General features: G+C 40.2%; 1 protein-coding gene across 6 annotated transcripts in view; it reads right to left on the bottom strand.

Moving 5' to 3' along the window:
* The window catches only part of AP1S2 (adaptor related protein complex 1 sigma 2 subunit), a 46456-nt gene extending 31559 nt beyond the window's left edge, over positions 1–14897 (bottom strand). For 5 of the 6 annotated variants that reach the window (XR_002099816.1, XR_002099817.1, XR_002099818.1 and 2 more), the window contains exons 1-3: positions 14713–14891; positions 7925–8033; positions 4165–4302 (exon numbers count right to left, since the gene is read on the bottom strand). Coding sequence is in view for 3 of the 6 variants with exons in the window: in XM_019529275.1 (XP_019384820.1) it covers positions 4165–4302; positions 7925–8033; positions 14713–14891 (426 nt within the window). In the remaining 3 variants the exon portion in view is untranslated. Of the gene's footprint in view, positions 1–4164; positions 4303–7924; positions 8034–14712 lie in introns of all 6 variants that reach the window. The other variant, XM_019529277.1, reaches the window with a different exon arrangement.
* Between the last annotated feature and the right edge of the window lie 90 nt (positions 14898–14987).

Raw genomic sequence — 14987 nt, 5'->3', positions numbered from 1 at the left:
GGCAAGAGCCACTCCCCCTCCCCACACCCTGGACGAACTGCTTGTAGCTCTGCTTGCCTGTCCCACCCTACTTGGGCAGCACCTGCCCCTGCCCCTTCCCTTACCGTGGGAGGCACTGTACTTCCCCCCACACACACACACTCCTTCCCTTCCACCACAATGGACTTAGTAGCAGATGGTAGGTGTATCAGATCTGTATTGGCCAATATGCCTCCTTAAATATCGGTTCCAAAATCTCTATCAGTGCACCCCTACTTATTTGTAAACTGCTTCTCCGACAACTCAGTGGGCAATACCAAAACACAACGTTATCAATGGAGGGGACCAAGAAAAGTAAAACACTAAGTAAAGAAGAAATCAAACATACACATGAGAAGAATATACAAGTCTCCACAGTCACAGAGAGACTACATCTAGCAGTGTTTGTAGGAGGCCACAAGAGTAATGAAAGCTTACAAATTGTACACTGCCAGAAGTACCCAAAATAAAGGCAACTCCTGAAAAACTGCCCTCGGAATAAAAATAGATAAGCCTAGTAAGGGTCCATAAACTCTTCAATAACTGAAGTCTGGGCATATTTTTCTTTTTAAAATTATTCAGGACAATTCAGAACTCCCATTAGGGAGTCCTTCTCTGAAGAAACCACTTAAGGTATGTGAAATGATGTTCCCTTGTGGATAAGCATCTTTTCATCTTCAAAACACATGTGCAGTTTTTCATCTTCAAAACACTTTAGACAAGTTAACTTATTAATGATACTTTTGATAAGTAACTTATTAATTTTCTTATCATGTGAAATTATTCATTAAGTAACTTAATACAGGGCTTAAGGAAAGCCTTTAGCTTTGAGGTGCGTTGTGCACACAAGGAATAGACATGGAAAGAAAAAAGCATTTCCATGTTAGAAAAACCTGGCATAACCCAAGAAATGCATTCCGCTCTTTAAGACTTTTGAGCTATGTGGAAAAGGAAAAATTACCTGATCTATAAAATTCTTCAGTGGGAACACTATTCCAAATATTTAAATATACTCTTTTAACAGACTATGTTCACTAGAATGAAAAAAAAAAAGAGAGAGATCCCCTATACCAAATCGTAAGTTTGTTTAAAGCCCATATAAAAAGTTGCTGGTTTTTTTCTTTAGCTAAAATAACAGTGAAGTAGAAGAACAGGTCTCAAAAGCCTTCCATTTTGTATTTCACAGATATGATTAATCTATTACACGGTGAGAAAAAAAACAACTAAACTCACATTTCTTTCACCATCAGAGCAAAATAAACCCTGAAAGCAGTAAGGTGTTTGTTACACAATTGTTTCACTCAAGTAGAAGTTAATCCTTGAGAGAGCATAAAAGAAGTCAAAAGGAAAACCTAATTAAAAAAAGATTACTGAAAAAAAAAAAAAAAAAAGAGAGAGGGAAGATATCTTCACAAAGCTCACATACTAACATTCACTTCTAACGGTGGAACGTTTCCACTGCTAGCAATTATTCTGAGAGAAGCAGCAGTGCAGACATTCAAGTTGACAACCACTCTGCCTCCCCTGCTCTGAGAGCCTTTCCCAGACCAGTGACATCCAGGTCTGGGGAAAATGTGCCTGCTCCATTCCTTCCATATCTGGGAAGGAAAGTCAGGCCAAAACTCCCTCTCTACTTTTCACAGTGGGGACAAACACTATTCCCTCCGTTCAGCTCTGGGGACACAAACAGAGGGAGAGGTGAGGCAAAACTCCCTACCTACTCCGCACTCAGGTATCTGGAGTGAGAAGCAAGCAAAGAGCAAGACTAAGCTCCCAGTGCTCAGGAGCTGAGCAGAGAGTGACAGCGCAAAGTTTCCTGCCCACTTCTCACACCAGGGACCTCAGGAAGTGAAGGAGCCAACAGGAAGCAGTTGTTCCTTTTCCTTCCCTTCCTGTTCTCAGAGACATGGAAGCCTTTGCCTCATGGCTCCACCTCTTCCAGTCCCTGGGAGGACTTAAGCCGGAGGAAAGTGAGGGGGGGTATAGATATTCATTCTCCCAGAGCTAACTTCTACTTGGTTGGAGTCAGCTTACTTTTCTTCCAGAACTGTCAGTTTTGGTTCAGAAGAAGGAAAATCAACTTTTGTACAATTCCGGTTCCTACTATACATGAAACGATACATCTGTACATGGCCAAATAAAGCAAGCGCTATATATTGTAAATTTGGAAGTGGAATTATTTATAGAAGAATGAAAGCTTAAGCCTCATGGAATAATCATTGAGCAAGTTCTGTATTCCATAACAATAAATGGCATTATTAGAGTGCCCAAATCCAGCCAGAATAGCACAAGTAGCCCTATAAAAATCAATCACTTCTTGTTAGGAAAATCCGGTCTACAAGGATAACAAGAGGAAGTTTCAAAACACATCCTGAAGATCAATATAATTATCTACTTCCCAGAACAATAATAGAAATAGCTTCTCTGCTGTGAACACCCAGTATGTCTTTCATTTATACCAGATGTTTAAAAAACATACAACCCAGGAAGGCAAGTTAGTCATCTACTTTGACAGCTGGAATGGAGGAGTGGAGACAAGTGTTTGTATCCCCATGTCAGCTTCATATTGCTGCAGAGGGGTGTTATCACTATAGCCCCTACCAAATTTACCATTCCACAATGCTGGTGACCACAGGAATCTGTGGCATTCAGTAACAATAATACATAGCAATAGCTGCCAACATCTTCCCCTGCATTAGCTGAGGCTGATAAGGGGCTGCAAGTCCACATTAACCCCCTGGTTACTGGTCATGCTAACACCTCCCCCTGAAGCAGCGACTGGCCCTGCGGCAAGGCTTTGTATTAGAGCTGCTGGATCCCTGGCAAAAGGCAGACCCCTGGCAGCCCCAGCAGCACTGTGGGCAGAATCTAGCATCACACTCAGGCACCTGCAGCCCAAGGGGCCACATTGGTTTGGACACCCTTGATTTAAACTAACTGGATTAACAAAAGATCATTAAATATTGTGAAGGTAGAGAATATAGAATGCAATCTTGTAATTTAACAATAAACTGTTCATAGGGTAACAGTATGGGTAAGAGAGGAGAAGCTTGGGAACATGGAATGTTCATGACACACTGGTCACTTGGGATTATCCAAGTAACCCATTAAATAGTCACAACAGAAAGCTAGAATATTATTTTACTCCTCCCTAGCTAGCACCTTTTAGCAATGAGTCTCAATGTATTTTACAAAGCTTAAAAATTTCATGGTGCCTGCAAAGTGAGCACAGACTGATACACACAGCAGTCAAGTGATTTTTCAACATCATAGCACAAGTCAGTCACAGAATTTACATTACTTTGAATTTACCTTCAGAGGTTCCATCACCCCAATGCTGTAACCTCAAGACTATAGTTGGTATATACAAAGAAATACCGAGAACATGGGGGAGAGTAAGAGTGGTATTTACTTTTCCCCCCCCCACTAGGATTTTCCTGTACAATAGCTACAATAACTGTTTTCTAAGCTACAGATTTCAGAAAATTTATATTTGAATCGGTTTTTCAAAATCAGAAATGAACAGTGCAAATATCCAATTATCATATCTGATACGGAGTAAAAAGTTAAATGATTTTCTACTTCATACTATATTTCTACAACTAATAACTGCAACTATTGTTCTAACTTTGTAGTACATTTCTACTTTAAATTATCTACCGTATTAGAGATGCACTTTCTTTAGAACAGTTAATATCAACTATACCTTAAAAAGAGTCTCAAAGAAGAGAATCTAGCTTCTGTTTTCAGCAATGAAATAGTAGAGAAGCATACATGCATCAGATATGACAAAAATTAATGATAACTATCAAATTGATTAAAGTTTAATAAGAAAAATCAAATATGAATAGATTAAAAGAGCAAAATATATTATTTCCTGTTAGAAGCATGAAAAAAAAGCAGCTTACATGTAAATTTTCAAAGCTTTAGACGTATGTAAAGAAAATCATTCAATAATTTATATATGCATGTACTAGTTATAAAGTGAAGACTACTGTACTACTACTACTGCACAACTAGTAAAATTAACAGGAGATTACATGCTAAGCATGCTAAAAGGCACTTTCTACAACTATAAAGAGAGAGTCTGCTCTAGCCATAGCACAGCATGCTGCTGTTTAGGCAAGAGAAGTACCATTTCCTTACCTCCTGTAACAGATCTGCCTGCTCAATGGCTTTTAGAACATTTTTCTTGGAAGTCTCTTGAACTTCCCCTCCCAAAAGGAACTCATCAAGAATAAAATAGGCTTTTTCAAAATTGAAGATGATATCAAGTTCACACACCTGAAAGGTATAGTAAATGTTGTTATAGATACAGTTGTTATCACTGCCTATTAAAGTAACCTAATGCTTTATAAGATTTTGCTTTCTTTACCAATGTTCAACTAATCAAGCTGAACTTTTCATATCTATTACCAGTCAAATATTTTTTGGAAGATGTCAGTCAAAAGCATTCAGTGAGTTGTGATATGAAGATTAATGAAATGTGCCTCATTTTGTCAATGTTAAATTCTGGGAACTTGATCTCTAAGAAACTCTAGTACCCCCCTGTTTGAAGCATGACATTGACAGGTTGCCAAAGGTAGTCTTTGTCAAGGATCTTGCTGCTCCCAAGACAATGCAAACTTGGTCAGGTTATAAGCGCATAAAAGTCACAATTCTTATCTGTTTCATAGAGACTTTCTAGAGTTTCCCAGCTAAAATGCAGAATGCCTGCACTCAACAGGTTTAGCCAGATGCTGCAGGAAAGTAAGTACTATAATTTTTCTTGAAACTGCAGGTTAGGTTGGGGCCAGTCCAGTGTCAGAACCAGAACCAGGGAAACTCTTTTTGAGTCTGCAATCTCCCCTTCTGCTGTGGGCCAGGAAACACAGAAGAGGAAGTTGGCCAATTTAAATGCAGACAAGACAAAAGCTGCTTGAGGGCAGGGACTAAATTGCAGCGAAAAGCTAAGAGCTGCCACACATAACTAGGACTGGAAGGCAGGGAAGTGGAAGGAGACAGGAAATGGCTAGGCAAGGAGAAAGAGTCAGTATGGGGATACTGTGATTCAGACTTGAACAAAAAAGGAGACCAAGAATTTATAGAATTTTAAGATCACTTAGTCTGACCTCAGAGGAGACTGACCGTCTGAGCAAAGCAATAGAAAGTTATGACAGGAAGCGGGTTGCAGGGGTTGCCAAACTGATGAACAAATTGCAGAAGAGACTGGAAGCCAGTTGGTAGAAGAAAGATCTATCTGATGATAAGCCAGGGTGCAATGGGAGAACTGAGAGTGGCATATGGAACAAAGCTCAGATGCTTAAAAATATGTGAGCAGAAACAGAGTTAAGTACCTAGTGAGATTTTCAAGAGCATATGTTTACATGCTTAGGTCCTTTAAAATCTGGTTGAGAGATTAGTATAAACAGTCATAGGGAAGATGAAGAGCCCTGCATGGAGACTAAGACTAAAGGCAAGAGGGATTAAATGACAAGCCAGGATAGAACTAGGCAAAATAAAATTGGCTGAGTGAGGAGACTGGATGCAAGAACTACAGGTTGAATTAGTACTTGCTAGAATATTCATGTACCCACAACCCAAAACAGAAGCCGTAGTATTTGAGTCTCACTGTTCTCCTGTTCCCCTCTTGTCAGTAAATAAATTGTCCAACGGTCTACTCAGATACTAGTACTAAAGACAGCCTCCTATTCAGTTACTCTGTTACTTCCATCATTGGAAGATCTACAGGTTCCAACCCTGCTAACTGCGTGTTGCTATTGATATTATGCTTTAGGAGGCAATTTGGGGGGTTTTGTTTGCCTTTTTTTAAGCAAGGAAACTATGCATGAAAAAGACATCAAGCAAGAGACCATAATTAAAGTTGCAGAAATCAGCACTCAAAAAAACCAGGAAACAACAAAGCAAAGATAGCCAGTGCAATTGTAATTCAGTTTACTCATGGATAGGCTTTATGCTACAGTCTTTAATTACATTATCACATTTCAGTCTCCCACTAGACCTAGCTTTGCTCAGTGCACAGGGCAGCACTGGTATGCAAATAAATCAGACTTGTGTCATGAAAAATAAAATCCCAGAAGACACCTGCCTCACCTGTTAAGGATTTTTAAAATGAAACAAAATAGGTAGAAGCTGCAGGAACAGAAAATGTAGTCTTATGTTTAAAGCAACTGAGTGCTGCCCTTAAATGGATCCTATTCCTGTCTCTGCCACAATTTTTGAGTGGCTTACTTAGCGTCACATGACCCCCCTGTAAAAAGTCTGTTTTTTTAAAATTAATTATTCTTCTCTTTCTGGGGTGCCCGAGTCAAGAATCTGAGACCTGATTTGCAAAAATGCTGAGCACTCACAGCTATAATTGAAGTATGCTGTGCTTTGTACAAACTATGCAATGATTAAAACAAGATTTCTCAGAGGATATGAATAGTAGATTAGGCACCCAGAATTTATTAAACACTTCTGATATCAAACGCAGACCCCCCATCTGTAAAATGAGGATCTCCCCTCACGTTTACATAGGTACTAGGAGATAAATTAGTGTTTCAGTGCTTCACGAACATTGTTATAATGAGCACTATTGAAAAGTCCACAAAGAAATTGGTAATTCTTCAGAGCAGAGGTTAGAGTGCAATAAGACCTATGGCCACACACTGAACACTGAGAAGAAAATAAAATACTAACTGATTGTTAGGTAAATACTGCCTATTCTGTTCACCAAATATGGCAAGGATCTTATGGAAAGTATAGCATATAATTAAAGACTATTAGAATGCATATACAGAAAGGAGGGTAAATTAAGGCTATGAGATCCTAAATCTAACATCTGATAATTTCAAGTGCTTGATTTTGCAACCTTAACTTTCATTAAAGTTTTGTATATGTGTAATAAAGACATTGTTTTAGTCCTCTATGTTCTGAGCGTCAAAAATATAAGATGATACGCACTGGAAATTTAACACCACTAACAGCTTAATGTTACATTTTGCAAAACAGGAGCCAAAACATGTAGCCCGTGGGCTGAAAGCAGCCCACAAAAGGTGGTCATCCAGCCTACAGGGCTTCCCATGGAGCTGGAAATTTATGCAAGGGGAGGAAGGGGAGAGTTTAACCCATGTGACTGCCAGAGCCATTGTGTTGGTGGGACCAACACCTGGGGGGTTAACACTACTACTGCTGCTGAAGCTATACCTCATGATCTCTGCTGGGGACGTAATTCTGAAACACATTAACTTCCCACGTGCTGGCCCCACTGACAAAGTGGCTCAAGCAGCCATGGGAGTTAATGCCACTGCCATTTGCCCCACTGCTGAATTTTCAGGTCACAATCCCCATTGAGGACATAATTCTGCAACCACAAAGCTAACCTCTGGGGCAGCCAGATTTGCTGCGTCAGCAGCAGGGCCAGCATCCAAAAGTTAACAATGCTGCTGTTCACACAGCCTCCAGCCCATGAAAAGCCCCACTGAGCCAAATGATTTTGCCACCCTCTCAAAAAAACCAAAAAAAACCAAACAGCTACAAGTACAATGTATAAAGATGCTTGAAGTTCCTGTACTATAATTAGCAGCATTCCCAGAAATAAAACACACTGAATTTAGTTTTTATTCATGGGAATGTACTTTAACTGCTAATGAAAATCAGGAACCACCTGGTTCAGTCACCTCTTTTTAGGATGCCATTGTTTTAAACATAAACTGTATTAACACAAACATGCTTACCAATTTGGCTTGGCAGAAATGACATTAATTTTATCAGATACATCAGGTACATGTGTCGAATAACAGAGAAACCACCACTTTTGAAAGTGTTTTGTGCTGAGAAAAAATGGTGCAATATATAATAAAGCCAAAACACAAACATTTTAAAAATGTTTACAAGTTCTCAATAAGGACAACCACTAACTCACACTGCCAAAATACTTGTCAAGTAGCTCCACATAACGATGAATTATTTCAAGGGTTATTAGTTCATTGTCCTGATCTTCAATAGCACAGCAGAAATAAAGGCTTGCATATCTGCAACAACAAAACAATCTTTACGTTAGCACAAAACATGCACAAAAATTAAATTAACAATCAATTCTTCTCGGCCTTTGGAAATAAAATATATATGCATCCTCAAAAAAGTGATGTAACAGAGACATCAACAGTTGTCTGCCCACCGTATGGCCACTGTACACCCCCCCCAAAGATGAGGGAGCTACCTCTATAAAAGTTAAAGAAAAATTCAATTTCCATGCCCTTGTCATCTTTAAATTTCTCTCAGGGTGCTGATAAGAAAGAAACTAGTTCCAGAGACAACTGGACTATCTAATGTCACACACGAAGGTAGTTTTATTTATGCATATTCTTCGCTCTAAACACAAATGTGAACAATACCAAAAGGCCACCAAAAGTACTCACTGGTTAACCAACTGTATTGGCTTCATAAAAGGAATAACAATTCATAAAAGGAATAACTATTGCTAATTCAGAGAACTAGCCTTAAATCTCAGGAGTATACCCGAATGCTAATTTAATTCATAAGGTTTACATGCTGCCCTCCCCAAAAATGCTTTACCTGGTTTACCATAAAAAACAAGGAAAATTATAAAACAGATAAAACACTAAAATAAAATCAAATTGCCCAAAACTTAATCCTGGCCACACAAAAATAATGTCCTGCATTGCTTCCAGTAGATGTCAACAAAAAATCAGCACCAACAATCTCCCAGAAGAGGGAGGCAACTACTCAAAAGCAGCCATTAGAAGTTCATCAGCTGAGAAGCTGGAAAACTTCCAGAGCAAGCTCTGCTACTGCTCTTGACTAGAAAAATAAAATCAGGAAAATACTATGCTTGTAACAAGGAGAAAAAATGAGAGGGATTATACGTGGATTCATAATGGCACACAGATGACTTGAACCTATTTCATTTTGCAAGAAAGCTCCCTCAGTGCCAGGGAGGGATGGCCATTAAACTGCTACATTGTATTTATCTGAATACTTGACTATATGCATCTTTTTACTTCTTTCATGGAACTCCCAGGTCTCTCTCTGCTGGTTTAAGGCCGTTTGTGGTATAATATCAAGCCATGTTTACATAATGACTTTCACAATAGCCATTTTTCTTGTGTTTACTATCTTCTTGATTTACCCTACTGTATGCAGGCCTGCTTCTATGTCTCTACTTGACCAGTCTGATCAACTGCCTCATCTACACAAAAATTCTACAACAGAGCATCTCATAAAACATACACCATTATCCTACACTTGGTCTTAGTCTCACTCATCTAAGTGTGTAAAAACAGTGTTTCCTGAAAGCAAAAGGAAGATCCTCAAAAAAAAAAAAAAAATTCTTCTGTGAATTCCACTCACCTACACGCCCACACTATCTCCACATAGGGCATTCCCAGACAGACACACTTTCCATTCAACCATTTCTGCTTAGTGTGTCATCCACCCCTCCTCCTCTCGCACAACTCCTCTCTCTGTGACTTCTTAGACCCAATTCTGTCTGGTCCGACTGAGTCAGAAAGCTGCTCTAGTGTGCCTGTAAATAACAGCACATCGGAGAAGACTTTATTAATCCAGTCTTCCCAAGCGTGGCAATGACTGCACTCCAGCCAGCCTCCACAACTCAAATAATCAGCAATGAAATAGCAGCAGGGGCACTTTAACTAAAAGCTCATTTAGTGAATTTTAGATAAAGTACCTTATGCATTTTGAAGCGCAAGGACACTGATACACAAGACGTTCCGGGTGCTTTAATTAGAGCAGCTCTTGGGGTTGCTCTAATTAAGAGTGGCCGCTCACCTCCTACCCCGAGCACGTGTAAAAATGCCCTTAATTTTTCTATGCACAGATGATCCCAATCGCATCCCTTCCATCATCAAATCCAACTGAGTTTCTGTTCATTAAAAAAACCCAAACACTGTGACCTCAACCCCAGTCTCATTCTCTTTTCATTTCTTCCTGCCAAACATTTCCACTTCAGTTCATGCAATAGACTTCTCACTGCAATTCTTGACATTTGAGATCTTGGCCCTATGTCTGTTCACAACACTGACTTGCCAAATCATTTCAGATCTAAAAATGTACCTTACATTTTCCTTCTGTGCTCTTACGTAGTTACCTTTCTCCCTGTACTCTTAATTCTAAGATTTCAGCTATATTGTTTACAACAGTTCTAGTAGATCTGGGGTTACTTATGCAAAGTTGGCTCATGATCACTTACTTTCCAATGGTTTAGTTTAAAGAGTAGCAAGTAACAGAGCATCCAATAGGAAATTTCTGTAAATTTAAAGATATGAAACCTTTTGTTTAACACATTTATAAAAGTCTGGAAAGAAAAATATCTACATGTTGCTTTAGCACACTAATTTGAACAACACCCTAACTGCCAGCACTCAAAGCAAATCTGTCTGAACATTTCTATTCTATTACTCAGAACACATGACTTTCCTCCATGTTAAGCTGAACACCATCTGATTACTATAATGCTCACCTAAACTGTTTTCCTTCCAGCGTTTAAATATAGTTTAGCTTTCATGCTAACGGTAGATCTTTACACCAAATCAAGTTTAAAATGCTGAGCCTTAAATTTGACCTAAATATCATTTAATGAAGACACTTTCATACAAAAGAGCTTTTTATATCACTCCTTGACCCAGAAATCTTAAAATCCACTGCTTTTATTGCTTATAATCTAGGGCTAGCCCCATGGCTGACCATACATTTTCAATTTAAACCCAGCCTTTAAGAATCTGCTTTAATATAATATGGTTTAGTAAGATCACTTCACACGGAATTTAGGGGTTTTTCGGAAAAAAAAGGACACTTAAAAGTTAAACTGAATATTAGAAAGCCTGCCTCCATGGTATTTTCAACTATAAGGTTTGACTAAGGTTAGAGATGCTCATTTGGGTATTTTCAGTTAAGACGGGTATTGACCAAACCCCATTTTTTAAATCTGCAAACTGCAGTTGGGGGGAGGGAAAGGGCATTACATAAATCCTATGGGATTAAAAAGCTTCTTCATGCAAACTAGAAGCACAAGTACTAATTACAATGTAGTGTCTAGCATGACAACACAGTCTTTTAAGATACCCTTCAGGAGCAAGGATCAGATGACAAGCAAGTCTGAGCTTCTTGAGAGAAATCTACAGTTTAAGCCTGCATGTGATAACAGAAGTGCATACCTAAACCTAACCACAACTTCAGAGGGTATGCATTTAACCATGAGAACTTCAGACAAAAGCAGGTACCCTCATAACTCCCAAATAGTAATGTTTATGCAGTCATACCAGTTTCATAAGCTGGACCTGAAAGTCTCCAAATACATCCCAAGATAGCCAACCAAGAGGTATTTTCTCGAATTTAGAATAGATCTTTTAAAGAATAGAGTACACAAAGGAATAAGTTGATTCTGAATTTATTCTCCCACTGATATACTAGGTGACCAAATCTTCCACAGAGAATGACTAACCCCACTGGATCTCATGGCACGCTGGCTGAGAATCACTAGCAAAGAGGAACTTCTCAGAGACCTGCAACTCTTAGGTAGCATAGATAGTACCTAGAGTCAAGTGCAATGGTAAAGTACAGGAAAATGGAAAAGACACAGGCCAATGATTCCAAACTAGGGTGCTGCAACACCCTGGGGCAACTTGAGATCTTTTCAGGGGTGCTGCAAGGTGCCACACAGCATTAGCACTATTAGGCATGAAAACACGATTGACAAGATAAACACAACAATTTTAATTAAGAATCCAGTGTTAAAAAAAAAAAAAAATGTTGACATACTGTGGTCTCCCCGAGTTCTCTGCAACAGAAAAATTTCTGTATTACATTTCCATAGTCAAAAAATGAATGAAAACTAAAAACTGGCATTTTCCAAGGGGTGCCATGTACCTAATGAGGGGGGCCTTAAGTCCATAAAGGCTGAGAACTACCAGCATAGGCACTTGGAGTGATTAATTCTTTCCTTCCACACTATGGCTACTGTGAAGTCTCTCTTAAGAACTTAGCATCTAAACCAAGTTGTCTGCCTAGGTAAGCTTTAAAAAAAACCCCAAAATTGGAAAATACACAACCCCCCTCAGTACAGCCAACAGCTTGATATGGTGCAGAAATCTAATCCAGGCCTCCCACCTGCCAGGCAAATGTACTAATCACCAGGAGGCAAAGTTACCTTTTGCTCCTGGCTGTCTTTTGTGCTGCCCTTTCAACAGTGGCCTGCACAGTCTTCCTGATGCAGGACAAAAAAAAGGGTAGTGTGCACTCAGAGCAGAAGTTAGGTGGCTCTCCACTAAGTCTGATGATCCCCACTCTGATGTCTGAAAGACTGATATGAGCTAGGACTATGAGCAGCTCATTAGCTACAGGAAGTGCCGGTACTGATCACCAGCCATATGTGCGCGTATGTGTTAGATCATGCAAGAAATTAAAAGGATGGGGGGGGGCGACAGGGGGTGTTGGATCACACTAGAAATTAAGAGGATGGAAACAACAGGTTACAACAGATGCTCTGTGTTCTTGGTGAGCAGGTTACGGGCTTCAAAAGAATGCACCTGTATCCCCAGACAAGTCCTGCTTAAAGAGGCTCACAGCCAGGGAAACAGATAAACAATTACAGCTGTAGAACTGTTTAACTAACTGGCTCAGAGATTACCGATTCTAGCTTACCAGTTATCATTTAACCTGGAACAAGTTGCAGTCCAGGAGGGAAGGGAAGCCCTGCAGTGCCCCAGCAGGAACCAGAAGGTAACAGGACAGGAAGGAGGGAGATAGGAGTGAGGAGTGGAAGGGGAAGAGGGGAGCGGGGGGGAGAGGTGACTAATACTTAATAGCTAAACTATACAGACACTAGTACAGCCACTTGTGGCCTCCCCATCGCCTGCCACAAGCAGCCTGGGCTCTAGGCAGGCCATTGCCACCTGCCACAGGGTCCATGGAGCCTAGCTATTAGGTATTAGTCACCTCTCCCCACCCTGCCTCCCTTCCACGTTGCTGCAGAGGCTCCAGGGAGTTGCACATCAGTAGTTGGTGCCCCTTGTTGCCAGATGATGCCCAGGGCCTCCTGGACTATGCTGCCTGTCGGGGGAGAGGGGGGAGGCTGCTTTGGCTCCAGGCTCCCCATGCTGCTCTGGGCAGGTAGGCGTAAGCCTTTCCATGGCAGGGTGGGCCAGGGCAGCACCAGCCCCGAGCTCAGCACCCCCTCCCCAGTCTAACTTTACAGAGCCATAGGCTGGAGACCAATGCCAGTGCCCCTATCACCATCCCTGTGCCCAACCGTACGAAGTGCCTTTTGTTGCTACAGCTGCTGCAGGGCCTAGCAGGGCAAGGTATAGGTAAGTGGGTACCAGGCAACTCCCTTTAGCCTACAGCTCAGCCCTACAGCATGCCCTCCCCCACCCCCCCCAGCCCCATAGGAGACCCACCCACCCAGTCTGTCCTGAGGTGTGGCCCTGGGGAGTCGCTGAACCCCTGCCACATTCTGGAGGGGCTAGAAGTGCCCTGATGGTACCAAGCTAGGGAGGGGTATCCCGCAGACCAGGCTGGTGCAGCCCCTTGCAGGCCAGGTTGGGGCCTGCCATAGTTATTAATCATTTAAACATTGTAATTACAATAAGTTAAATGGATATTTTTTTTAAATCAGTAGTTACATCCCTAATGGTAGTGTGCACATGCATGAAATTACACATTTAAGTGTATGTAGAATTGGGACCTGACTAATCATTTCACAACTAGCTCTGTTATTTCCATCCTGTGTCAATGTAAGAGTTACCTATTATCATTTCAGTTCCACTTCAGAGTGGAAGAAACAATGCTCTCCCACTGGGAAGAATGCAGATCTGGTAGAGGAAGAAATTTTATTTACGGGCTAAGGAGGAAGCAAAAAAAGGATAAAAAGAAGGAAAACCCATGGAAGCTATTTGATTCTCTATTTAAAATATTTAAACTCAAAGGATAAAATTCCATTTACAATATTAGCTTTTAGTCGGATAAAATTTCTGTCATCTCATTAGAATGTCAATTACAGTAATTTGTATAGAAAAGCTCTTTCACAGGTCTATTTTATATTACATTCAAAAGGTCAACAGAATGTTCCAGCTGCACAACCTTACCATTTTTGCTAGAAAAATAGGTGGAAAAGGAGATTTTTGATGAAGAAAATTATATAGCACTTGCATCCATAGAAATCTGATTGTAATTTCTCAGCTAATCATGATTTCTCACTAGAAGAAATGTACTATTTATATTCAGAGCAAAAAAAAAATTCTATCCAATGTCTGTGAGCTTTCAAGACCAAATTATATTCGTAACCGATTTATGAAATTATTAATCCCTTGAAGTAAACATGTTTACAAAAAGGTAGACTTTCTAAATAATTACCCGTTCAATCATACACATTTCAAATGTGCACGCATCCATTTACTGTGGACAGCTGAGCAGAGAAGTAGGAAGAATCATTCCTTTTTGTGTGTAAGAAAATCTAATCTCCTTTCTTCAGCACATTGCTACACGCATGAGTGGCTCTCTACAGATGAATGCTTCCTACTAGGTTATCAAATTAGATTTAAGAAAAAAAGCTCGAAACCAGCCTTCTTTCATAACCAGCAAGGGAGAAAACATTCAACCTTCATTATTTTCTTTGCTATTTATTAAATATCTCTTTGCTGTATAGCAATTATAAGCTCAGTGAGGCAGAACAACCTTTTGTAGACAATCTTCAGGTCTCTCCACTCCAGGAAGCTGCACATTTTCGGTTTACGGGCTAACACGGTTTGAACAAGTTCCCTGGTGATTTTCTTCTTCTCTTTGTCAGATAACGGGACATACCACTTCTGAAGTCTCAGCTTCCCCTGACGACTAAAAAGCAACATAAACTGCATCTGTTGAATTAACAAATAAAACTAGGATTAAAATAAGTCGTTCAACCCTGTCATCTGTGACTATTTTGGGATTTCTTCACTGACAAATGTATAATC

The sequence above is a fragment of the Crocodylus porosus genome, unplaced genomic scaffold, assembly GCF_001723895.1.
Source record: "Crocodylus porosus isolate Cpor-Errol unplaced genomic scaffold, CroPor_comp1, whole genome shotgun sequence".
Taxonomy (NCBI): domain Eukaryota; kingdom Metazoa; phylum Chordata; order Crocodylia; family Crocodylidae; genus Crocodylus; species Crocodylus porosus.
Note: the sequence above shows the minus strand (reverse complement) of the source record. Positions and strands in the feature narration are given on the sequence as shown.